The sequence below is a fragment of the Monomorium pharaonis genome, chromosome 9, assembly GCF_013373865.1.
Source record: "Monomorium pharaonis isolate MP-MQ-018 chromosome 9, ASM1337386v2, whole genome shotgun sequence".
Taxonomy (NCBI): domain Eukaryota; kingdom Metazoa; phylum Arthropoda; class Insecta; order Hymenoptera; family Formicidae; genus Monomorium; species Monomorium pharaonis.
This window is the reverse complement of record NC_050475.1, coordinates 3,478,398-3,506,295: the sequence shown is the minus strand read 5'-3', so window position 1 is coordinate 3,506,295 and position 27,898 is coordinate 3,478,398. Positions and strand designations below refer to the sequence as shown.

Sequence of the window (27,898 nt, the reverse complement as noted above, 5' to 3'; positions counted from 1 at the left end):
CCGCGTGAGTTATGCTCGTCTTGAAAGAAACGAGAACGAATCACATTTCAGAAATTGTTTCTTCAACTCAATTATAATTTAACATTCTAAGTATCTTTGAAGTATGTATCCTGTAGTGTACCGAATGCAGACACTGGATTCAGTGATTCTACAACTCCTGATAACAATGCTAGAATTTCTCTTTTGTTAAGATGCTTGAACCATCAACGTGACTTTTAGAGATGTTGTCTCTACCGCCTTTTAGAAAACTTTTGATTAAGAAAAAATTTCAGTATTACTACGCCATCATATTCTACAGATTCAGACTTTTATCATCGCGGAATTTCTTTCGAAAGTTAAATTAAAAATTTATCATCATATAACGTACTTAATTATAGTGTTGTAATTGTACAACATTAATAAAAAAAAATCGATTGTTCTTGTTATTCTATTAATCTTGTTGTTTTTATATTAGAGTGTTTTTCATATATAAATCATATGTAAATCGTCATGTAAAAGGATTCAGAAGAGTGCCCTTCTCGAGAAGTGTCATGCTAATTAATGGATAAAAGATGTTCCACATGTTTGCATCATTAATTAAGGGTCAGGTGGTGTCGGGATAAATTCATTTTAATCGGCAGAGTATGGTACTATAATTGTAATAGCAATAACCGTTTTGCATCTGTTACCATGCACAGCTATTATATATGTATGTGATATATATATACAGATAAATATATTACATACGCACACACACACACACACACAAACACACAAACACACACAAACACACAAACACACAAACACACACACACACACACACACACACACACACACACACACACACACACACACATATACATATATGTATATAGTAGATATTTATTATCCAAGGTTTTATCACCGATGTGCCGGATCAGGTTATTGTCGTTCCACTTGGAAATTATCCAGAGTACGACACTTACCATTTTAAGCGAGAGATCCGCAAAGAATTATGGCTACAACACGTGGCCAATGGGCATTGCTATATCCGCAGTCATATATTCGCGTTAAGCCCGTCCCAATCTCGAGCTTCCGAAACTGTTAAAATCTGTGCGTCCCTTGACGGAAAATCGATGTGTGAATTATGTCGAGTTTGCGTGACACGTCGTTGTTTCATGTAAACACCTCCTGATAAAAAAAGCCTTTTGCTCCCCTTAGCGAGGGTGGACCATCTTATAAAAATGGTTACAAAAGATTTCTATTAATGTGCAAAAAAAGGATAAATATGCTCCGCCCGTTATACAAATACAGTATTCGAAAGAGAAAGAAAACATTTACCTTCAAAGAAACAAACATTCTTTAATATTTTCAAATTTTATCATTAATGTTAAAAACAATTTACAAATGATAATACCATCAAGTCAGAAAAGTAATCGCGAGTCGTAGATTTCCTTTAGAATCCCCAGTGATAATTTGTTTCCTCTCCTTTCACCTCCTTAACAGCTTTATTTATGAGTAAACTTCAGCTATACAGAAAGTTGATTCATTCTTTTTTTTTTTCGAGAAACTAGATTATACTTCCTTTAGTTTATTTGTATTATGATTATTTCAAGTCAAAAATATATTAATTTAAAGCGTATAAAAGATAAATTTTAAATTAATATATTTTCTTAATAATTAATACATTTTCCATCTATAAACAGTCTTCTTTTGCAATAAATGAAATATTATTTAACACAAAGATTTTTCCTGATATATTTATGTTCTTGGCACTCGTGGCTTTTCTATATATCTAGTTCTTCACTTGTTACATAATTTTATTTGTTGCAGGTGAGTATTCCCAGAATACAATAGACTCTCTTTCGTTTTCTCACTCGTTTTCTTGCTTTCCTCCGTTCCGCGCGACAAACCGCTGGCACGCTCGCCGTGCTCACATTTCTGCTAGGTCAGTTCTTCCCCCTTTTCGTCCTGACCTACATCTTAGAGGCGCCTCCTCGTAAAACCATCGCACGAAACGTCCGATTCCGTTCTTCCCCAGCCATACCGACAAAGCGTCCATGATTCACTACGCCTTTATCACTTTTCATCCTTTCACGGCAACGCACAAGAGACGCGAATGCATAATTCCTGCATCTTGCACATTTCCTTCTTTATGGTAAAAAGGCGAGAGACTCCTTTTAGAGACTCGCGAGCTGGGAGCTGAAGAGCTCCGTAATGCGTGCCGCATAAATGAGAGAGGCAAAAATACAGAACAATAGCGAGATAAGGAAACAGTTTAAGTTCAAGAAAGTCAGCCCTACATTTTCCCCACGCGCATGCGTTTATACGCAATCAGCACGCGACAAACGAACAACGAATGCACAATCGCACTCCGGAATAAGGACGTTCCCTCCTTTCAATTAACTAAGCTGATCCGGCCTCAGCCACTCCTCTGCTGCTCCGAGATTATTTAAGTCCGTAATAACAGAGCTACCGTCGCAGCCATGCCTCGCCGCTGTACCTGTTTTCGGCGACAGCTACGAATGCCATCCTCGACACCCCCTCGCTCTTTGCGCCGCCACCCAGGCGATGTCCCGAGCGCGCGCATACACACACCGAAATTTAATTACTCTCCGCGCGGATACCCACCGAAACTCCCCTTCAGCCCGTAATAATTTCGTCGGAAGCCCCGGGTAATGCCGGGAACGAGGAGTATCTAGGGAAGTCGTCTGCCCTCTTCGCTCTCACCTGAGAAATTCACCGAGAGATGAGGGATATTCTAATCCTCCGCTTCCTTTGCCGCATCTTCCGTCGCGCTTATCCACACCGTTGTGTGTACTTCGCGTATTAGGAACGATTAAACGACCTCCCATTTTTATAAGGCTACACCGGTTTAGTTTTTACATAGTAACAAAAACAATACGGCGATGTGCTGTTGCAGTTAAATTAAATTCTGGTAAACGCAGCATCGCGCCGTAATTTTGCTTGGTGAAGTATTAATATTGTATATATAAACACGAAATGCGACTCTCTAGGAAGAGAAACGTCGTTCACTTCTCAAATGCCAAATGTAATTAACAAAATTAATTTTAGGTATCTTTCAAATGTCACGTTTGTAATTGCAGTCAGCAAGACACATCTTTTTTAGCGCAATTTAAATTTCATCCTCTCAGTTTTGAAAGATTGAATTGATCTACTAGAAATATTATCTTCTAAAACGATAGAGGAAAAAAAAATGCATTTCTTTGAGAATCGGCGCGTCTTGATTCTCCGGGCTGCGGTTTGGAAAACGTTGTAACGGAGGCACGTGCTAGAATTTGAATACGACGCGGCTTCTTTTTACCAAGAGCAACAAAGTTCCATAACGCGAGTCACGTACGACCTAAATTACCCGCGTGCGCAGCGTTAGAATTACTCCGGATGCCTGAAGCCACATGACGATTACAAGTGTAATATTGTAATGTGTTGAGATGATGAAATGAGAAAATAAGAGGAATGAAACGCAAATAGCAATATTTATTGCCGTAATTTACAATAGCATTGTATTAATTAACTGATCTGTTAGGTTAGTAATGCTACTCTTTACTTTTTATATATAAACCTCAGCAAGTATTTACATATTATTTTTAATAATTTATCTTAAATATAAAAAATAAAGTAACTAATCTTCATATTTATTTGCCCTCTCTCCTATAACATTATTTCCACAACAATGTAAATCTGCGGTTTTGACAATTGTGAAATCATTATTAACTCGAAAATGCATTTACATACGCGCAATTTACTGTAATGAATACTATAATTTACTCTGCAATGAGAATCACATTATACTTATTATTCTATCATATTACACAATTAAACTGCGGTCCATCGCTCCGCAATTCTATGTAATTAATACCATAAATTCCAGTTCCTTTAATATTTCTAACTTACTATTAAGTATTAAAAACTCATAAAAATATAAATTAATCTACATAAAATAATTCTGATAAACTAATAATTATTATCAAGTGCAATTCTAAATATACATTCTAAAAACAACGACTTATAATAAAAATTCTTCGAACTTCAATTGCAATCTATGAATTTTTTTTTTCTTTTTAAAACAAAGTTATTTTTCTATCTGCCAAGATGCGTTTTTAAAGACACGTGCAGTATTACCTTTACATCGAATGTATGGAGATGACTAGCAATAAATGGAGATGACTTTGCATAATATGTTTTAACATTACATTATGATGTCTTTTACGTAAGAGTCGTACTGCACATAAAATGACTTGTATCGTGCAGCGATATTTTGCATCATTCAGTAGATTCTTAGTCCTTTTAGTCTTAACGTGCACATAACTTATGACCATCTGTGTTTGTAGTCACCTCTCTTGTTCAAATTTATCTTTAATATATCTTATATACACGCGCTATTCACTTATCTTTAAGAAATTTTGAAACAAAATAAGGAAAAACGCAATCAACATTTTTAAAACAATTAATATTATACATTTTTTTCGTTCGATAATTCCAGAGGATCAGATTTTTTCTAATCTTATATAAAAAGTTATTTGATATAATTATATCCGCACAGTAAATACACTAACTTATACGGAACAATCTGATGATAAGCTCTATATTAATGAGAGTTTTAAATCGAATTGACAAGCGCAAAAATTCGTTGTAAAAATGTGTCGAGATGGCTTCGCGCAGTCGTGACAAATATACTTCGGAAGTGTGATATATAGACTGGTCCGGGGTGCCTTGTGGTCACGTACGTAAAGGACCGCATGAGTGCCTCCGTCGTAGCCTATCTCCCTTTCCACCCTTCATCATTCCCTCTCGACGAACGGACCTTGCCTTGGATTCTAACTAGGACAGTAATTTTGCTCAATGCTCGCCCACCATCATTCTCTTCCACGCTCGACCCTTGCCTCCCTCTTTTGGCGTCCTCGTTCGTTTTATCTGAACTCGCACCGCGTGATCTCGTCGCGTGCAAAGAGTAGAACCATATATCCAGCTACCAGACACGGAGTAACAGACGATGATTTGCTAATTAAAGTCATAAGCGATTAATTTATCATATCACCACCTCAATATCATGTCCATGTGTTAAACTGTGTTAAATTGCATTCTAAGTGTGATAGATTTAATCTCTATTTCTCTAAGTACGTAATTACCGCATTTTTATAGAATACACGAATAACAGTTTCGTTAAATTAAAGTATCTAAAAATTTAGCTCAAATACAGATCTGAAAATAATTTCATTAAACCATCAAAATAATTATGGGAAACATTTAGATAGGATAAATAACGCTGCAACAAATTTTTCTAGCAAACAGGTTGAGCATCCAACACAATTATTTTAACAGTCTAAGAAAATAATTTCTAGATTTGTATTCAGTTATATTTTTAAATTGTAGTAAAACTCTTCGTTTTGTATGTCTAGAATTATAAATTATAATAAATATGAATATAATTTTTTAAATTTAAATAATAAGAGAAATATTCTCTTTATCTTCTTAAATTCTAAGCCTTAAGTTTAAATAAATACATATGTAAATAGATTTACATATAATATAAATAATAAAAAAAATAATATATATATGATAAATATAGTGTATAAATATATTAAAAATTTTTCTCTTAATAAATTGAAATACATATCGTATTAATTATGTTTATTCATTAAACTCATATAATGGTCACCGTTAATGATGAATTCCAGTCTACGACATTCAGGAAAACATCCTGTTATGTTGTAACATGTTAAAATCAGAGAAAGATAGCAATTACAGTAGAACAAATGTTGAAATGTTAATTAAAGTTTCTTAATATATTGCGGAACAAAATTTAATTATCATTTAATTAGCACATAATTCAGGCGAATACTGTAATTAATTACAAATTACATATTAAATTTGCATTACTGCATTCAATTTGCCTCGCTTGACATATGTAATTTTAAATAATATTTCGAAATATTTTGGAAATAATCCAAAAATATTTTAGTAAGTAATTACTTTAAAATATAGTAAAAAAGTATATACATAAAACATTTTACTTTTTAACTCATTGGAATTAAAATTTAAGTTATTAAATATTTTATATTTTGTAATTTTTGATATGCTAATTATGAATGATGAATTACGAAATAAGACTTAATTTGAAATAATTACAAATCACTAAGATATTTTGTACATTTTAAAAAACAGATGTTAAATTAAAAATGTATATACTGTCCATAATTTAAAACACAATTCTAATACAATTTAAATATATCTGTATTTATCGTATTATTAATATTTAAAATACAAATAATTATGTTGGATATAATTAATGAAAGAAATTATCTCAGTATAGCAAAATATTTTAACATAAATAACATATGTACAATATATCTCTATCGTCAAATTTGTATTTGCTTTTCTTTTTTAAAAAAATTTACATAAAATGTTATAAAATATTTTATTGCTAAATATTTATTAAAATTTATTATTGAATTTTATTTAACGGAATATAAAATCAAATTATATAAATGGTTAAATTAAAGATAAGAATAGAAAATTGGTGCACGTTATAAAGATAAATGTATTTTTAACAAAGAATATTAGCGGATCTTTTTTATTAAATAAATTAAAATATATTATATAATTGTGAAGTATTTTTACAATTGACTAATATCACATTTTCCAAGTTTCAATATTATTATTGATCTTTTTTGACTGGTTCATTCTAAGATAATAAATTCATGAGAGATTTTATTTATGTTTGTGCTCTAACTTGTTGTATATTAACATACATCTCTCATATATATTTAATAGTTGTCACAAGTCCATTATAATTTGCAAATGAAAAAGACTCACCGATACGATGCGTAGCACTAGAGTTGAAAACACAAACTACGTTGAACTGTAAAATAAAAATATATCCAAATTACACAATGCACACAAAACAATATACTTAAAAATATATAGTTATTAAAAAAATAAGCAATACTATCTTTCTTTTCTTAACAAATTCTAGAGCCGTTATAAGTTTAAATAAATATAGATCGCTTATATATAAAATATGTAAAAAAGTATTCATAAGAAAGAAAAATTTAACTCGTTAAACTTAAGTTTAAATTAATTTATTAAATATTTCATAATATTTTGTAATTTCTCTGATACATTGATTATGGATGATTATAGAATAAGCCTTAATTCAAAATAATTTTAAATCTCTTTAATTAAGGTGTTCCGCACATTATTTAAATATATGAATATTAAATTTTGAATGTATATAAAATCTCTATAAATTAGAATTTAATAAAATTTAAATGTATCTCTAAATATATATACAAATATATATATAACTAAATAATTTAAAATAAATAAAACAATTATTCATCTTACGGTTGCTCCAGCGCTACGACGTCTCCCAGATCGCCTCTTCCTCTCAGATTCCTCAGTTTCCACTCTACAACACAACACTAATGTAAAGATTCGCGTTTAACTATAATACAATCACGCACGATTCTCAAACGCAGAAATAATTCAATCGTATCACTGACAACAATAGGAAATAATCGTGGCGAGTGCTCGCTGCGCCGACATACCGCGAAATAATACGAAGCCTGCACTGAGTTTTTCGTTTTACCACAAATGATAATTAACCGACACGTAACCAACGCCGCGTACCCGACAGAAAAAAACAATAAACCACGGGTGCCGCTCATTATTCTATGTATTTTAATAAGATACGAGCACCCTTCGTAACGTACTTTGCTTTGTGCATCTCGCGTTAATTATTGATAAATCGGTACGCTACACGCGATACTTCGTTATTTTTATTAAATCGACGAATCGACGATTCGTGATATTACTCACACACGCGATTAGGAACCGACACAAAAATCGCGCGTGATATTTCGGCGCATCGTACACACTACACATAAATTCAAGCGTCGCCGACAAGAGTCTTTATAAAAATTAATGAAACGGTGATTCGAAAGTCTCGTTTGTCCCTCGTTCCAAGTTCCAGTCAACAAGCACGTCGTGTGGACAACGAAACGACGTCTCTCGATCGTATTTTAGACGCCCCATCATCCACCAGGAATCGTCGCCTCGGTCGACGCACTGTTGTTACCTAACCTAATCTGCGAGTTTCGTTGATAACGAGAGCAGTTCATTCAGCGCTTACCAGTAATTATTATCTGTATAAGGGGAATAAGAAGCTGATCCTATGCTCCTTGCGATCACATCCCAGGAAACAATACAACGACACGCGGCACACGGCGCGCACTACGGCCGGCTCGCTCGGTGGCTCGGGCATCAGTGTGTGCGGCGTAACGCGACCTTGTGACGTCACGGGGCGCCCGACTACCACACACACTACCAGTGTACGCGCGGCTCGCTCCACTTCGACACGCACTACGGCACGCACACCGCGCGGACTGTAACGTACAGAAGCAGGATGATCTAAGCAGCGAGCAAGGATTGTCGAAAGCACGAAACTGTCCTGCTCTCTCTCTCCTTCTCCTTCTTCTACATCGATACTCGAATGTATCGTTGCTGAGTCACGTCGATGCCGATTGGTTGCTCGAAGTTGATCGCGTAATCGCGCGCGACTTCACATCGTAAGCCAATATCATCGTGCACTTCGCAGTTAAAAGAATGATCCTGTGCTGCAAGTCTTTTTTTGTGCGTGTCGCGGGATTCATTGAACTCCGGCGTACGAAAATCGGGAAAGAAATAGCATGCGACTGCTGTTGTTTGGTTATTTCTAAAACTCTCGACTCTGTGTGATTGTGGTTAATCTACTTGTCGCGTTCGAGTCTTGCCGTTCGTGTAATTCCGTGTGCCCTACAGTTGCTGAGACGAAACCAAGCTTTGTGGGAAGGAACGAACGAAACGGTAAATATTTCTTTACATTTCGACTTGGATTATTAAGCGCTTTTTGTTTGTCGAATTAATTTATTCATCTAAGCTATAAAATCGAAGTGGCAGGATAAGTGAATGTTTTTAATTATTGCTTTGTGTCGCGTTTCCGCGAGCGTTGAGCGCCTTTTTAACGACGTTTAACCTATAAATATATTTCGCGTCGTGCTTCGAATTTTTATGAATCAAATTGTTATCATGTCCTTTTTGCGAGTTACACGTTTTGTTTTCTTTTTATTCGAAACGCGAAAACTCCCTCTGCTGTAAAGGCAAATTCTAACAGTTCGTTTAACGGACGCAATCATCGCAGAATATTCCTAACCCGTGGCGGGACGGAAGGATGCAGAAATGTGCGCAAGATGTTAACGAAGTGCTCTTCTGTATTATATGCGTGTGCGCGAAATGGCGGAAGTAGTATGGTCGCGTCGGTTTAATGGGATATTGTAGTGGCTTTAGTTAGTACGTAACACGACGGACATAACAAACGGTTATCCTAAGTACGAGCAGATATTTATGCACTTCTCGTTATTATGTCAAATTAGTCTACGGTATTTAACCTCGCGAATTCTCCTCGGGACAAAGTGGTAAGTACTTCCGCTTTCAACTATGAAATTTTGATATGATATATATGTATATATATATATATTGCTATTTACTTCATGTCATGAATTATTAATTTATTCAAAATAAATTTGCTCAAATGAGAAAATACATTTCTCATTCTCTTACGAGGTAAAAAATATGTTTTCAAATTATTTAAAAAATTAAGATTAGTCTAAATCAATCTAAATACGAGTATTAATTAACCCGGTTATTAAATTTATTCATAAAAAAATATATGAGACTTATATTAAACCGAGCATTTTAAAAATTTAGCAGATTTTTCCATTACAGTAAAAAAATATTCTATAATATATTTTATAAAGTTTTTAAAAATTTTATTTAAAGAATTGAATTTTAATGAAATATTTTTACATCAATTTATATTTAATAAAGATCGATCCCTCAATAATAGCTCAGTTCTAATGAAATAATCCCACGTCCTAGTAAAAATTTTTTTATATAAAGACATGTGTAAATATATATAATTATATATGGGCAAATTTTTCTCATTTTTCATGCTTGTAAAAGGAATGCGAAAATTATTTTTTAAATTAGTTTTTGTCTTTTTAGTATGATTATTATTTTTATACCAAACAAAATTTTACTAAAAAAAAAGAAACTGGTATAAACATATAAACATATTTTATATATAATTAAATATTATGTATATGTTGTATGAAAAATTTTTTTACCAGGATTTTTCACGAATTTACCACATCCGTAAATTTAAAAAATTTCTTTTTACATAAAGCTATTAATTTCGAACTTTTTCTCCCGACAGCACGTTGTTTACATGACGTGGAAACAAATTTCATCATTTCGAACGTTATGATACCGCCACCTCTTTTCATATCCATAGTTCAGCAAGATCTAATACCAAGCTCAATAACAATGTGCCACGGAGTGTGAAAATATCGTATGAGATTTGCTTTTATTTACATGCATACGACCCCGGAAAAAAATATACAAAACTTTTCACGTTCCATTTGTGATTATTATCCTCCCAAAAATATGATTAACTGTAAGTGTAAAAGATCATTAATGACGAATAATTGCGAACGTGCATTAAGTTTTCATAACAGTTGTTCTGTTTTTTTTTTTTTGACGCGACGAAATCGGGAACCAAATTTGCAAGTGCACCAAATGAACTCCACCCTCGTTTGAATCAAGCGTCGTACGCGCAATGCCCGTAAGTTCGAAATGCATGCCGACTATTCATATCAACGCACCTCATTTTTTTTTACCCCATTCATGGCTGTACAACACCCCAGCCTATATCTTTTTACTTCTTTTTCCACGTCGCACCGTAAACCTCCCGGCGCATTTAGGAAATAAGTCCCGTGTGCAAGAACACGGCGCGGCCGAGAGCTCGATGCTTTCAGGAGAGTGTTTTTAGCAAGAGAGGGCAATGAGCCTCGGCACACGATGTAGAGTCCCGAGGGCTAATAATGTCCCAGAAGCGTACGCGGCAGGGTTGTAAGACCGAGTACGCGCGGTGTCAGCGACCCCCCGGCGCGACAGACGACGAATTCGCGCGCATTAATACGGCAGACGCGATGTGTTACTTGCAATATAAAATATTTATGAAAAATACCAAGAGAACGTGTACGCGATCGTAGGCGCGCATCCTGAAGGCGCGATCTTCTCGTCTCTCGCCGAGTCGTCCGTCGTCACGTTTCCGCTATTTATTTCGACGGCATCGGTGAAATAAAGTAGTTTGAGAAATATAGGGGACTCTCTCTTTTACTCGTTAACTTTGCGATGTAATTTGATTCGTGCATGAACGACCTTGCGAATCTTCCAATGATTTTATAACTTATAGAGATGAATTGTTGAATTTTTTATTATACTTTCCATTTGGTACTGATTTATACGTAAACATAGGAAAATTGTAGCTTGATGTTTCGGGTATATATTATAACAATATTTAACTTTTTGCGATAACAAATAAATTTGTTACAAAACTTTTTGCAACCGCTCACCTACCTTCGAGTTTCTAAATTATGTCGCCCTCAAGAGTATTGAATTTATGAATTGAAATAATTAAAAATATAAGGAATTATCAACTTATACTTATCTTATTATTACTAATTTATTTTTAAAACGAATTAAATATTTAATCATCAATAACAATAAAAAGATAAAACCGAAATAAAATTGCCTTTTATAATATTATTTTAACTGATGTATTTTTATTTATATAGTTATCAATTTTTTAGTTTTACCGTTATTATTTATCAGTCTTATCTTAATATCATTTATTGTAATAAAATTTGTGGTGATATGATTTAGAAAAATTGATAGATTTTATAAAATATATTTTGATATAATATTTCTAATTACAAATAAAAATGTAAAATATTCTGCAATGTAAACTTTCTTTCAAATACAATATTGATATTAATATTGATTGATAATATTGATTGAAAATTATATAATATTAATTGATTATATATATTAATATTACGTTATTATTAACTACATAAATTAATAAAAAATTAATTGTACTTGATTTTCTTTAAGTATCGTTAGCACGTACAAAACAAGATGAGATCTGTTAAATTTTTATCTTTATATGTTTTATTATTTATTTCTTAAATTTATTTTTGTTATTAATTGTTGCTTATGTTATAATAAAACATAAAATATTGATGAGAGATTTAGACAATTGGTATGCATTCAACAATTTTTCCCTGCAACGAGAACACGAGGAAACATACGCAGTGGCGAGTTTATCGTCAAAGAAACTACAATCTGTACTTGACTCGCGGAATACGCGTTGCTTTGCTTGCACGTAACTTGCAAGGAGCTTACCGTCTGACAAGCGGGTATACTCGCGCGTGCAATTCCGCCCGGAGCGTAGAGAAACCGCGGAGGAGAATTTTTCGCAAACACTTATTTAAACGGGAGAGTGTTAGCACTGAGAGAATGGGACAACTTCCTTTGCGCGTTTACGCGGAAAGAATGTATCCAGACGGAAATGCAAGTACGAACACGTGGGTCTTTATACGCGCGACACGGTAGATGCGTTTAAAGACGGACATTTGTCGGCCAGAAATTTTTATTAACGGAAATGTAATATGTGTCGCGCCAGTAATTTACTCGCGGAAATAAATTTGTCCTTGATAGTCCCGTCGTAAATTACGTGCGACAATACAGAAACTTCTCAAGTAGGTAATATAAAGCGACATGGTTCGTTTGTACTGTGTAATTTACATGTTCGTGTTTACGAAAGCAGAAAGGTATATTTCCGTCTATCAGCAAATTACCTGATACCATAATTTTTATCTAATAATAACAATTAAATGCAGCGCGTGCGTATGTATGAGATAATCCAGCTTCCTTCATTGGCGATGAAGTAGAAGCGTTTATTCACGTAGAAAGACTTTATATCTTATTATTATTATTATTCGACAGGCTTGGTTTTAATTCATCACCACGCTTCTCCGCACTTTCATACGATATGTAACACTGACAATGAATCGAACAACAGAAGCATCACTGCCAACATTCGTCGAATATTTCGCGTTCTAAAAATGAATGAAAAATGTCACGGTACGCCAGGGCAATATCTGCCCGAAATCGTTCGCGTCTGCAAACGCGTCTGATATTAAAGTTAAAATTTTCCATTCAATAAACGGAGATCGGAGATGCCGGGAAGGTTTAACGCGGAGATTTCGCATTGCTCGCGGGCACGCTCTCGCAGGGCGAATGCGATACGCCCATCGGGAATTCCATTCCCGGCGCGACGTTGCAGACGTCCGACCCATTGCAAATATTGAAAAACGGCAGTCACCTGCTCTTTCCGACGTAATGAACGTTCGTAAAATATTACACCGCCTCTCTCCCCCCCGGTTTCGGAACGTGCGATTTCTCTGCTTTTCCCGCGGCCGATTTATCAAAAAAGCTCGCGCCGCCGCCCGAAATGCGCTAATTGAAATTCGCAAAATTTAATGTTTTAATTAACTTCTCGCACCTCGTTGCTGCCGATAGCATTTCGCCCGTGCGATCAGCCGCCCCTTATTTCTCACCCATTCGCGAATTTCCATAGCGAAACTGTGCTTTGTGCCACGTTCGGAAGCCCCCATTGTCATGGAAATGGAAACTTTTTTTTTGAGAGAGGGGGAAGGATTGTTTCCGCCATAGCACAATATTGCAACGAATGATAAAGAAGTATTATATGGTTGCTTTTGTCAAGCGTGTAATGAATTTCTTTCTTTTATTCATTGCTCAATTAAATCTGCAGCTTTTTTTTCGACGAACGAAATAATTGGGAGAAAATTAATTATTTTATTGAATAAGGAAATTAATCAGATACTTTTTTGAACCGTGTGAAATAAATCACAAGTATCTTTTATGCTATAGCATTATGCTGTATATCTCTCGTTATTATTTATTCACCGCGGCAAGATATTTTTCGCGGAAAGTAATTTAGTTTTATACTGTCCGACATCAACAAAGTAACAGCGATATTTATATCAAAGTAGACTCTAAGAGAATGTTCATCCTGATACTTTAAAGCGAAGTCTCGGCTCGTCGCAGCGGTAAACTTTTGCCGCAAAACGCGTGCGACGCGACTGGTGCACCAATTTCTGCGGTAGCCTCTCACCACCGTCTTTTCCTCCTTTTTTTTTCAGAACGTGGTAGAGTTGAGAAGTAACGAGAACGTCAACGTATAGTCGGGTTTAATTAAAGTACAGCGGGCACGTAGTTTAACGCAAATGCGGTCCACGGGTGGAGAAAAAAAATGAAGGCGTAGTAGGCGAATTAATTGTTTGTCACTTCTTGCATTTATGCAAAACGAGCGTTAAAACTGAAGATGCGTTGTGAGAGTGAGATTGCTATAGTTATTTCGCGCCGAAGTTTAAAGTCCAGTCAATATTCTCTATCGAACATCGTTTTAATATTTCGCGGAGAGTCTATCTCGGTTCTCGTACGTTACGGTAAAACTTCCGCGAAAGTTCAAAGAACATGAAAAACTCATACGGTGCGAAGGTATAAAATATTTTCACGTAGACTCCTTTAACAATTTTCATTTCCTAGCAGAGTATTCTGCCACTCCGCGGCTGTGTAACGCTCAGGCGAATATTTATATTAAAACAAACTATATTTTTAAAAAAAGGGAAGGAAAGTAAGACTTGCCTTGAACATAAAAACTGTCGCATCGCGGTATTAATTATGCCCTTATGCACAACAGAATACTAGAAACAGAGGTAATTTCTTAATGTAAGAAGTACTTTAATTAAAGTTTCGTTAAATTGTAATATACTTGTAACGTTCTAGAAAGATATTTCATTTACTTCTGCCTCTGGAGCTCTTAATTTACAAATAAGTCCCTCATTTTTAATTGTTTTTATCTCAAACATTTTTAACATCCTTGCTAAGACAAAATAGCAAAAACAAATGTCAAAATGTATTGTAAAGATTCTATACTAATTCGTGCGGTGTCGAACATAATAATAATAAATTTTTGTCGCATCTCAAAACGAAAAATTTAACGATTTTATCGATTTTACACACAAGCAAACGTACAATCAAATGTTTGAATTACGTTATTTGCCCTTTGCGAATTTGGCTTGAACAGTGGCTGATTGAAACTCTCCCCAAATTCGGGAGGTCAGACTAAATTGCATCGAATTATCGATGTATCCGATCGGGATTAGATCAACAGCGTAATTTCTTTGATAGAATAAACGCGGGCGCGTGCGCGCGCGTATCGACGCTCGATCGGAACAAACCGGAATTATGTATCCGTATCGATATGCGTTAATGGCACAAGTGGCACACCGCCACGGCTTCCAAACCTCATCCGCGCTAAACCGCGCTGACCCGCGTGTATACGTAGCAATTCGTGGATGGCGAGGCCCGTGAATGTGAGCGCCGTAGTATATGATCCGCTGGCATTCCTGGGATTCCTAAACCGGAGGTCAACCCGAATCAGATATTAGATCGGTATGGAGCTAATCCGGGAATTGGAATAGCTCGCTCGATAGTAACACGATCGAAACCACTTCGATTGGTGGTTTCGAGTTGGCTGCACGAATATGATAAAAAAGAACATGAGAATTGGAAAAATAGGATAAAACGACTGAAACGAGGTACTAGTGGCTTGAAAATTTGATTTCTCAAAATACCCGCGGCTACCGAATTCCGAGAAACTGCGATCCCCAATATAGATTCTAATAGGAGTGCATCGGGAATTATTCACAATATTGATTAGATTTAATCGTAATATGCGACACGTGCAGCTGAAACAGCTATCTTAAAAATAAAAGCAAATTATTTTCATTGCACTTCTTATATTTTCACGTGTAAATGTGTACTATATTTTTGTAAATATTTTAATTAATTACACGAAAAGGACGATTTTGTGCTGAAGTATCTAAAAATGTAGCTGAATACAGATCTGAAGATAATTTTGTTAGACCAAATTGGTTATAACAGATGTGAAAGCATGATAAGCAGTGCTGCAAAAAAATTTTGTTATTCTAGCAACCAGTTTGAACATTCAACATAATTATTCTAATGGTCTAACAAAATTATTTATTCTGATCTGTATGCCCAGCTGAATTTCTGGATACCTCAGCAAAACCGTTCTTTCCGTGTACACATCGTCGTGTGAATTGTATTAAAAAACGTGCCCTCTTCGTATAAACAAGAAACTTTTTAGAAAGTGTCCTAAATCTTCATCACCAATGTGCCGCGTTACCTTCTTGTAAAAAATCTCATAATCCTCGGAAAATCCTCTGGTAATATGTCGACTACCTTCGTTTCGCAAAAATCTTCCGACGAATTCTTTTTGTCCCGAGCCGCCGTTGAATATTCTCCGGCGTTACGCGGGATGCAAATGATAAAGAATTTACATTTTCCTTAATTTGCACAATAATGGTGGCGTCACCTCTCGACCCTGTTCCACTTGCGATTCTTCCGTGAGAAAACTTCCCCGTTGTACTACGACTCCTCATTGAATTTGCTCGGGATATTCGGGTTATGTCCGTCGCTATAATACGCAACAGTGACACTTAAGGCCTACATATTATATTAAATAATAATAGAGATTATTACTATTTATTACAAATAATGCAATAATAACGATAGTAAAAATATGTACAATTTGCTTAATAACACAAAATGTTGTCATATAATACACAATAATATAATAAATTTCTCTTGTATTAGGTTTTCTTTGAGAATACTTTTATTTATATTTTCTCTTTCCATTTTTTATAATCAATATATAATTTTAATATAAATTATAATTAATTTAAATATATTTTTCTTATTTATATATTCGTGTGATAAATAGTAATTTTTAATCTTTTTTGTATTCATTTTATTTATATAAATCTGTTTAAATACGTTATCTCTTTTGATGGCATTTATGTTTAGCTCAATATTTAAAAGGAAAAACGTGTAAAAAAATTGAATTTTGATCTCAACTTTAAATGTTCTTGGAAACAAGGGTAGAATTTAATTAGATGCCAACTTGGTTATGATACACGGAAGATATTTTAAATTCATGAACCTCGCAAATTAGGCTTGAGACCGTGTCTTGCTGGAGTTAACGGTAGTCCGCAATGTACTTGGCTCGTGTAACTTTCGCGAACGTTTCCTGCGTTGCATAACAGCAACTTAAATTGTGCCGCCGCGCGAACGAAGCGGAAAGTTTTGGAAACTTTACAGAGAGATATTCATTTGCACCTGAATCTTATGGCTGTTTCGTGACCGTAATGCCAGACCATAAAATAGGCAAAAGAAATCGTGTCTGTCTTTAATACGACATATTGTCAAACGAACATAATGATTGGGACGCGCGATTTATCGGATCCCAGTTTATTTTCGACGAGCATTATGTTTCTTGAACTTAAATAATTTTTGAAAAATATTTCAATTCTCGTTGATCTCTTGGAGATGGATGAAGGAAAAGTTTAACAATTTGTGCATGGCTAATTATTCCTGAAAGATTAATTGTTAAAATCAAGACAATGCCGAACACTTAGTAGTAAAGCCGTTACGGTGCAAATTTCAGAATTCCCTAATAGATCTATACATCATCCCCAGGCGTAATGCCGTGACAACAGCGTCCGGTATTTACGTAATTATTGGGCTGGGCGGTTGCTTTGTGACCTGCTCTTCTAATGCCTCTCGAGTGCATGCGTCATCATTAGACCGACTGTGCTTTGTATACTCTATCAACGACATTTGACATATCTTTAAACCACTTATATCGAAAATAGTTTAAACTTAATTCCTAAAAATTTCGAGTTTATTAAAAATCGCAATGTGAATCTAAATAATCTGTTAAGTTAATCGTAATTAATGTACGATATTCCACAAATAATGCATATTAGTTAAAATTAATTTTTAATTTAAATATGAGATGATCTTTATTAAGAACATATTTAAATATATTAAAGGAAAACGGATATTGTGAATTAAGGTTAAATGCGAGTACATTCTGACAAAACTTAATCGATACACGTTAAATAGAAAAGACGTGCAACGCTCTAATTTATATTTGATTGTAACTATTTAAAAGAAACTTATCATATAGCATGCATTGTAAAATGAGATTAAAAGTTCGAGAATACATTATAATAATTGGCCCATTAATAATTTAGATGTGGTGTTTGATAAACAAAAAGTTTCTATCTTTATATATTACTTTTAGAAATCATTCTGTCGTACTTGCCGTTCATAAAATACTTATTTTATGCAAAATATGTGCAGGATATAAATAATATCTTAGTTTTTACTTTTTATTTCATTTTATTGCAGTCGCACTATCTGTTAGACGAAGTTACACGAAAGTTCGCTCGCAGTTTAAGTGCGCTCGGAGAGAAATACAGCGTAGACTGTTACACAATTATTTATTAAATCGTCTCACCTTGCTATGGGACCATTTCTAATCCTTAAATAATTTTCTCACCGGAAAAACTTACGGCGTTTATGTTTAATGAGCCAACTTTTTAATAAAATGAATGAACGAATAAAAACGTGCAAAATCCACATTTATCTAGTTTGAATTAAAAATAGAGATTTGTATAATTCTATCGTGAGTACGCTCTGAAGCAGAATAAATTTCTAGGATTATGCTACTTCACAAATTGCAAAGCGACGAAGTGCGTAGATCAGCTAAATGAAAATTATTCCCGTCCTACCTAAATCGCTCCGAGAACGCGAACGTGCCGCCGCGTAAACGAAAATCATTTCGAGATACGCGACGCGCCGCGTTACACGTCAACTATCAAAAGGAACGAACGTTGCTCTTAATCCGCTAAAGTGGTGAGAAACCGACGATGTTGCCTCTCAAATGAATATCCAACGGCTGTTTATACTCGGACTCCCGTATTAGTCCGGGCTATGGCCCCGCGGAGTATGCAGGTTACTAGTAGTAATGGAAAGCCGCTGATCAGCCTTAGTATAGCGTTACAGGTTGTACATAGGATTATGCACTTTAGCATAGTTAATGAGCCAGGAGGTGCACGTTAGGTCGGATTATCATAGAGAACTAATAATGATATCTGGCGAAGAGCTTAACTCATCTTAAATCTCTTTAAACACTCTCTATACATTAAAAATGGTATTTTTTCTTAAAGCTACTTTATACGAAAAAAAGATTGCATACAATTATTACTTTAATGTAATTAACAATATATAAAGTGTCTTGAAATTCACAAATTAATATACTACAACAAGAAAGTTCTCTAAAAGAATAAAATAAATTATTTCAAAATGTTTACTTCAACTGGTACTTTTTCGAGATAATATAAGAGCTTATAGCTAATTAATTAGAAATTATTACTTTTAAATGATCACCTGTGCGATTACGCATTGAAATCCTTTCGTGGGCATGCAATAATTTAACCTAGTTTGTGATTTGGCCAACATTAAATTTTTATATCTTAAAAATTGTTTTAAAAAAAATTTACTTAATTTTTTTAAAAAGTTTTTTAGTATAATATTTATTATTCATGAATTTCGAGTCACATTCTGTATTTTCCACGTAGATATCTGTATTGTAATAAATTTAGATAAAATTACAAATTATAACGAAAAATGAGCATCAAGCGTGAAAACATATAAAACTTATACTATCTTGATAAGATTTAATATATGAGCTCTCTCTCTCTCTCTCTCGAATTGCTACTAAAAAAAGTAATATAATATATGAGAATCCGTAATTGTAGAAATGTAACATAATTAGAGACGAGTCAACGGGATTGACACGATCGTGCTGAGCTTAATCGAGCTGTCTAAGGGACGAAGACGAGAGTCAGACGACAGATGATGGAAATCATAATGAATCTCGTCGTTTCGCCTCCGTCGCTCAGGAATGTGAAATTACGGCAAGAACCTGTCTAGCACGCTCGCTAATATATATCAGTGACTTCGATCTTCATTAATCTTTCACCCTTGATCGATCTTGAATATCTGGCGCTCTTCCGAGCGCAATTTTCTTGTTTGCCGCTAACATAATCTAGCTTGGAATCGACTACAATAATTTCCGCTAAATCGTTAATTCGTTACGGGATGATAATACAGTTTCAGTATTTTCTTACTTGATATCTCTAGTGACGTTGGCAGCAACGTTGACATCTTGGAACAATTCATTTCTCTTTATTGCACGTAATTTTTACATTATTTTGCTCTACAATAATAATTAAACGTTCGAATTATTGTGAGTATAGCAATCGACATACACGATCAGGTCAGTTGAGTAGCGTTTCGTGTAACGTTCACGAAGAACCAATATCTTTTCTTTCAACCTTTTTGCAGACGCTCTCGCCCTTCCTTCTCCCTTCGTGTTCTATCTGCTTCCCCTTTCGCTCATTGATCAAACACTATCTGTTTATCCCTACTTCTGAAACCGGAATTCCTCCGCGATAACCCCGAGCAAACATCAGTGTGAAATATACCCTTCAGCACCAGGATACGCCTTGATGCTGATACAGAAGCGTCAAGTAGGTTATCACGATTATGACGATCATTGCATGATGGACCATATTATTTTGCCTGCAAATGCTTGCTATTATAATTAATTACGAAACGTCTAAAAACATTTCTAAGAAACGTATAAAAGATTAAGATTTAAAATTAGAATGACCAATTAATTAAATTAAGTGGCTTTTAAAAAGTAAATTGAAAAATTTAGGAGAAGTCACAATTTTAACATCGAATTCCACGCTGTTTAAGCAAATTCATATGCAAAAGAGATTACATAAATGTGGAAAAGCCTCACTTCGACTATACTTACTGCTCGATCCAGTTTTATTGCAATTAAACATAAATTAATGCATAAGTATATATAGAATAAAACTGACGGGTAATTCTTGCAAGTAACAACGAGCTTATTCGCTTATACTTTTATTAGACGAGCACTCGTTGAGAATATTACATACACGTACAAATACAAAGTGCGCGTTTCTCATGAGCGTTTTACGCAAAGACTGAGATTTGCTCATAAATATCTAAATTTGTCGTGTATAAGAGCAGATAAAAATGCAATCACGCAAGGAGTCGCCGATATGAATTGTATATTCAATTGTATATTCAATTATGATCAGCACAGTAATTTGTGCTGAAAAGCTGATGTAATTATGGTTAAATGCAAGAATTGACACCATTCGCATTTACTAATTCTCTTGATCTGCCTTTGTATTAAATAATGACACCTTAATTGCTAGATTGCATGAGTTAATATCATTAATATGATATTTGATAGGATAACTTTTAATAGTTTGTATAATTTATTAAAAAATTTTTAAGTAAATATATTTTTTCTAATTAACCACATAAAAATTAATCATTGCATTATGATTGATCTAATAAATTAACGCTACATGTCACTTAATTAAGATATTATTAATAACTATGGTAACTTGTAATTTACTTGGTAATTACTAAAAATTAATGAATAATAATTTTTTATCAGATTATATAAATAATATGTAATCCATAATTAAAACTAATCTAAATAACAATTATACATTTAATCATTTTTTAAATTACTTATTAATTGCCTATCACAATAATAAGCAATTATTTTCTAATAATTGCAAGTGATAACTTAACATTAACAACTGTGTAATGTGGTACAAGTTATTTTCGCGAATAGTTTTCCGATTTTTATGTATCTGCACCACGATATTCGGTTTACATTATTCATGTGCAACGACTTGTGGTTAATATAGACAAGTATAAAATAAAAATCTTGTTATGCATTGACTATATCGATTTTTATATATGCGTCGTTACGAAACCATAACACTTTGCATCTTTCAGACTTGGGTTGCATTTGCAAAATGCATTGAGATGATAGTGAAAATGTAATATGAAAGACATAATATATTATTGCTTTAAAGCGGGATTTAAATATTTTAAGAGGAATTAGATCGATCGATATTCGTGAGTGCAATTTTTCCGATCGTCAACATGACTCTTAATTATTGCGGTTTAATGCATTTAGAGGATTATTGCTCGTGGAGCATTTGAATAGCACACGTCAAATTCATGTCGGTTGCAGTTCGGTACTTTACGTTCGATATGCGTTCATTTACGTGGTACGTGAAACATATTGAGTTTCTTTTGACGAGCATAGTCGAGAAATGTTTGGAGATAATATATAATTAAATGTTCTAAAATATAGACAGATATAGATGTCTATTTACTTTAGACATTTATTTAAAATATTCAAAGTATTTGTAAAATGACGTATCTATAAAATATCTGAATGTAGAATGTTATTTGCCATTCGTCGACGATGGCAATAAAAAGAAATTAAGATAAAGAATTTAATATTAATATGTTCACACACACACATACACACACACACACACACACACACACACAATTGAATATTAAATGTGAACCTAAGCTTCTATGTTACAACGTTACAAGATGTCAAACTTGATAATTATATTCCTCTGGAATATTTACGATTGGTAAATCCAAAATATTTCTGTTATGAGCGAAGAATGCTTCACATAAATTTGTGTTGTCACGCCGAAACGTTTCACGCGTTTCGTGAATATTCAACAATCTTAAATATTCAACGCCGGAAAACAGAGCATTATTCATCTCTTGGTGCCAGCCGTTCCGAGCATACATCTATTTTTGCCACTCTAATCCCACTCCAATCGGTCATCTTGATTTACGACATCAGAAATGAAGAAATTATTCTCGCAAGCCTGAACATTTTGCTATTTCCGTTCTTTGTCATACTGTCAACTTCATAACATTTGCTGTTCGTATGACTTACGGTCACCGATTAATTCTAGGATCTCGTATTGCTGCACAAGAACTGAATATTCTGACGCAGGATCTACAAATCCTGCTAAACCCAATTAATATTGTTTTACATTTAGAAAGAATATAAATCTTTCATAAAAATATTATTTACATAGTTCCTTGAATGTACTTTACATATAAAATACTCTTTTCTCCCGTGTCCTCTCAATCAATTTAATTCACATTCAAAGTCGCTAATGTTCGTAGTACAATCTGCTTATTTATTGCTTGAAAACTGACGTTAAGAAGCTTTCTGAGTATTTCATTTTCTTCTTTATTTCATTCTTTTAATACTGAGAAACTTACGGAAGTGCAGAACTTATCTGCTATCAAGTTTAAGTCGTGCCAAATCGATGCAATATCCTCAAAGAGAGTAATACAAATTAGATCTGCCTGACAACGCTTGCCACTCACTATTTCAATTTTTCTACGATTGCGATTCTCATAGCTGACAACACGTACGCAATATCGTTGCAAGAGGTGACTGTAGAGATATAGGTCATGCACATTTCTACTTGAATAAGTTTACCAAAAAGGAGGGGGGAAAAAGATCAAACCAGATTTTCTGAAATATTTGTATATTTATATTAAATATGTATATACTTTACAGTGTAAAGTAATTTTTTAGTAATATTAAACTTCCTAACAACCGTGACTGGCTTTAATCAATACATTATGACTACAAAAAGATAGAATCTTTAGGATATATACGAAGCTTTTAGAAATTACGTTTAAATATATAAAAATGATACGGTCGATACAAATGTTAATTAGTCTAGCTTGATAAAAAATTAATTTAATAACATTTTTTTATAAATTACTGTATCCAACGCTTTTACGTCTTTCATTGTTCGAGGGTTGAGTATTGTCTACGTAATAATTATCATCTTTTTGTCGTAATAATTAAAAGAAAGAAAAGCAGTTTGTTTTTTTTCTTGAACTAACTAACTGCAGACCCCAAAATACGACGTGACCATATAGCGCGGGAATTAATTAGAAACGATCAGCTGACGGATACTCTTGCGTATAAGCGCGGAAACTCGACAGGAATTTTTAATTTACAATCAGTATAGACAGTGCGACGCGAGTTTAATATCCACCTACGTATCGGAACTTGTCGCGTATGCTCGATTCAATTAACATATATATTGCGCGTTCGCGCTAATGGTCGCGCGCGCGTACACTCGTTCAATCGTATGGCGTGTCCACTCGCCACCGCAATCAGAGTTTAATTACACGTAAAGTAATTTGCTAATTACCTTTCACCCCGCCCACAATTGGCAATACATCGTGGTATCGATACAGACCAGTTCGGAGTTACTTTAATACTTTTCAAATAGTTTACTGACGTGGCTGATCAGCGCGAAAGGGTATCAGCGCTAACTTTAACGCACAGTTGCTGCTACGTCATTGCATTATTGTCAGTAATGGAAATGAATTAGTTAGTAATGTTATAAGCGAAACTGTAACATTATCATTTATCATTTACAATTGACAGGGCAAAATGATGACTTTAATATATAATACATTGAACTTTACGTCATTATATTATATTACAATAGATTTATTATTATTTTAATACTTTTAGCAGGCATTATGTTATTTATATCGCTAAGAAACATGACATTATTGTTATCTTTATTATTATTACCGTTGTTGCACTCGATACCGTTTGGCGTCAAAATCGATTATTATTCACACCGACGAACAGAGTCGCTTTCGCATCGGCGCGGAAATTCGTACAAACCGACACGCGAGTTTTCCGCTTTCCACAATTGACATGACATTAATTTCAAGCGAATAGGCGTACACGTGCGCGTATATCGGATACGCACGAATTAATTAGCCTTTGCCCCTATAATCGTAATAAATCCCGACGTTGCCGACGAGCCCTATAATCTCTCGAAAATTATGAATCTACTCGGTGAAGTCGCGCGCATAAACAATAATCTGGCGCTTGTTACAAAGTGTTGAAAGAAGAGAAGGAAACAACGTCGTTTGTACAAACAAACAGTAACATCGTTTTTTTTTCTTCAAGGAAAATAAATGTTTCTGTTAGCGGGTACTTCTACTGGAGAAAAATATGGAAAATTAAGGTGAATCGTTTGAGTAAATACGATACAAACAGTTTATCACGTAAAAAAATTACAACAGCGAAGAAAAAATGCAAACTTTAACACTTATTCTATATTACTTTTTTAGCACTTTTAGATCGTACTTATGAGTCAATTATATCTAACGCGCTTATTAATTTATTATTAGTAAAAATGTTGGAAAAAATTTGAAAAAAATTATTCACCTTCTTGAAACTTTCTAAGTAAAAACTGGAATAATAAATTTGAAAAATCGTTTGTTTAAATATATTGTTATTGTAAATGTATGTAAAAGTAAAAAATTGATATATACTGATAAATAGAAATTGTACGAACAAAAATGGCTTAGCACAGAGTAAGTGTTAATAGTGCTGGCTATCCAAAATATACTTTTTTAATATTATTCTATTTCGTCGTCTTATTTATTCTTTTAATACGCATTTTTAATATATGTGCATTAATCGTGTAGTTGTATAACGTGTAATAATCATAAGTCTAGAAATAAGAGCTCGAAACTTTTCGCGTAAAGCAACGTTAATCTTGATAATACGATAATATATCCAACCTTTGTTACATTTACATCCGCGATTTATCGAAACGCGCAGACCAAAGCTATATTGGTATTATTACATTTGCATATGAATGCAATCCGCCTTCCTATCGCGAAGGATAATTCATCCCAGTGCGAATATCCATTCAATACCAGCCCTCGATGCGACTATGTTGCGATGATTACCTTGTCGGACACCTTCTCATTGATGTCACAGCGGAAGCAAATGTACATATTTATTGTTTCAACACACGACGGAATTCACGAGCGTAGATAAATTTTCGCTCGCGCACTGAGAAATTAAAAAAGGACAAAACTTACGAGCAAAATAACAGTATATAATTGCATTAGGCGAGAAAGCAAATCATTAACCGAAAGTTTATAAATGCCGTAATATATATCAGAATATCTGATAACACAATAATAATGCGTTAACAAATTAATCACATAAATTATATTTGATAGTCAATAATCGCAACAATTATGATGGTATCGATGACAACGCGCGTGCCTATAGTTTTAATAATAGTGAATTAATAATTGCGTATCCAAAGGTCAATAGCATATATCGTGTCAGAAATATTTGAGGATTTACTTGTCCCTCCCGACACATCGTTCGCATTCAATCGGGATTAGATTTGCGTGTACATGTAAACAGATGCGGGCGCGGCTAGATTCCGTATGTGGTACAGTTTGAATTGTTAATGTCGGGAATTTCCACGAAATAGCGGAAAGTCCAAAATCGCATACTGACAGTCCATAACCAGGATTATGGCTGCAAGTTCCATCCATGTGCTTGAACAGCTAGCTGGTCCAATTAGTCAAGAGGCGGCGTTGAATCCGGAAATTACAATGCACTGCGGGTGACAGGTGCAAAAAGGAGACAAGGGTAGTCGTACACTTTCTGTTGGGGATCCGCCGTTGCCAAACGCTTGCCAAATAGAACCGTAGGAGTTGTTACTGAAAGTTCAACAATTTAGAGAGTCATATGATTTCTTTTTATACAATCATACCAATACAATTAATTACTTATTTTACATTTATTAATTTTTAAATGAGAAAAGGTGATACAATCGTATTTAAAATTATAAAATCGTATTAAAATTAATAAGTGTAAAATAAATAATTAATAATTATTGAAAAATTTAAAATAAGTATAAATCTTAATTGCATTGAAGAGTCTGTTTGTTTATTGAAAACGTTTTTTTGTTACAGAACTTGAAGAACCAAATCATGACGACAAACCTGTGGGTTGAACAGGTGAGTGATAAATAATTTTTTTTTAAACATTCTTTCTCTCTCTCTCTCTCTCTCTCTCTCTTAATTTGTGAATATTTTGTCTCCTTAATACACGTTTCTTATAGTTTTTGAACAAATACATAATTATTTATGAAACGTTTTCAATATTAATGCACAACTTTAATAACAAGTAATTTAATTGCTTTAAGTAACAAGGTATAATTTGTTGGTATTTAATCACGCGCATAAGAGACGTTAAAAGAAATCTTTTTCTCGATTGCGGTGAAGTTCGGTAGAAAAGAAAGAATCAAAAGCGCAATTTATTCAGTGTAATTGGACCGTTACAAACGTTAGAACATTAGAAGGAGAAAATTAACGAGGTAACGCGAGACGTTCGCGTTTGAGAAACAACGGCTGTTTCGTTGCTTCGCGTTACACGAACGGCACAGTAACTGCAAATTACTTGTATTATACCTTGTATATATCTACCGATGTATCTGCGTGACGTTGCGGTTTTTTATTTAAAATACTGAGCAGAATAAAACAAGAGAAATCAGACACCGCGGTAGCGCTCCATCGCGCATAATTGAAGAATAATTAAGGCGTCGATTACTGTAGCAATTACAGGGTGTTTCTTCGACGCAAAGCTCTGAAAATATCGTCCTTAACGGATCTAAGAAACGGCTGGATGTTAGTACGGACATTAAGAACGTTAATGACTTTCGCAAGAAAGATATTCATTTTTTGTATAAAACCTGCTACAACCAACGTACTTTCTCAAATAGAAATTGAATATCGCTGAAGTATTGACCCAGTGTCAACTTTTATTAAATAGCAACAAATACGTATATTAGATAAATATAGTACATTAGAGTCTAATATAATTAGACAATAATTCGACAAGAGTACTGATATACCATAATACTGGTGGAATACTAAAACTGTAACATTGAATTCCTTTTCTAAAAAGTGCATGTTATATCGATAATTGTAAATCTTGAAGTAATTGTTGCCTCTTTCGATGTTAATTAGTTCTCTCGCTGCGCTTACTTCGTTTTGCGAGAGTAACTGTCATTGTGATTGAATTTTGACAGCTATCAAATTTGTATAGATGGTTATCTATACAATTATTGTTGTAATTTATTTCTAAAAAGTAAAAAAAAAACAGAGGCAAAAAGCGCGCGCGAAGCGCGTCTGTAGTGTCTAGTTGAATATAAAATCTATGGTATATAAATGTATACAGAGATTGTAAATATATAACGTATATAAGTTA

At 34.0% G+C, this 27,898-nt stretch overlaps 1 protein-coding gene and 1 long non-coding RNA gene across 5 annotated transcripts in view; one reads left to right on the top strand and one right to left on the bottom strand.

The window, feature by feature from the left end:
• The window catches only part of LOC105835641 (acetylcholine receptor subunit alpha-like), a 156,235-nt gene that overhangs the window by 26,771 nt on the left and 101,566 nt on the right, over nucleotides 1-27,898 (top strand). For 3 of the 4 annotated variants that reach the window (XM_036291899.1, XM_036291902.1, XM_036291900.1), the window contains one exon: nucleotides 26,602-26,646. In XM_036291899.1, the coding sequence (XP_036147792.1) occupies nucleotides 26,602-26,646 (45 nt within the window). Of the gene's footprint in view, nucleotides 1-8,699; nucleotides 8,827-26,601; nucleotides 26,647-27,898 lie in introns of those variants that run through there. The other variant, XM_036291901.1, reaches the window with a different exon arrangement.
• Nucleotides 1,511-8,205, bottom strand: LOC105833165. Its single transcript, XR_003625257.2, has 4 exons — nucleotides 8,114-8,205; nucleotides 7,327-7,390; nucleotides 6,796-6,841; nucleotides 1,511-4,980 (listed from the first exon to the last, which is right to left on the bottom strand). It is a non-coding gene; the product is annotated as an uncharacterized LOC105833165 (long non-coding RNA).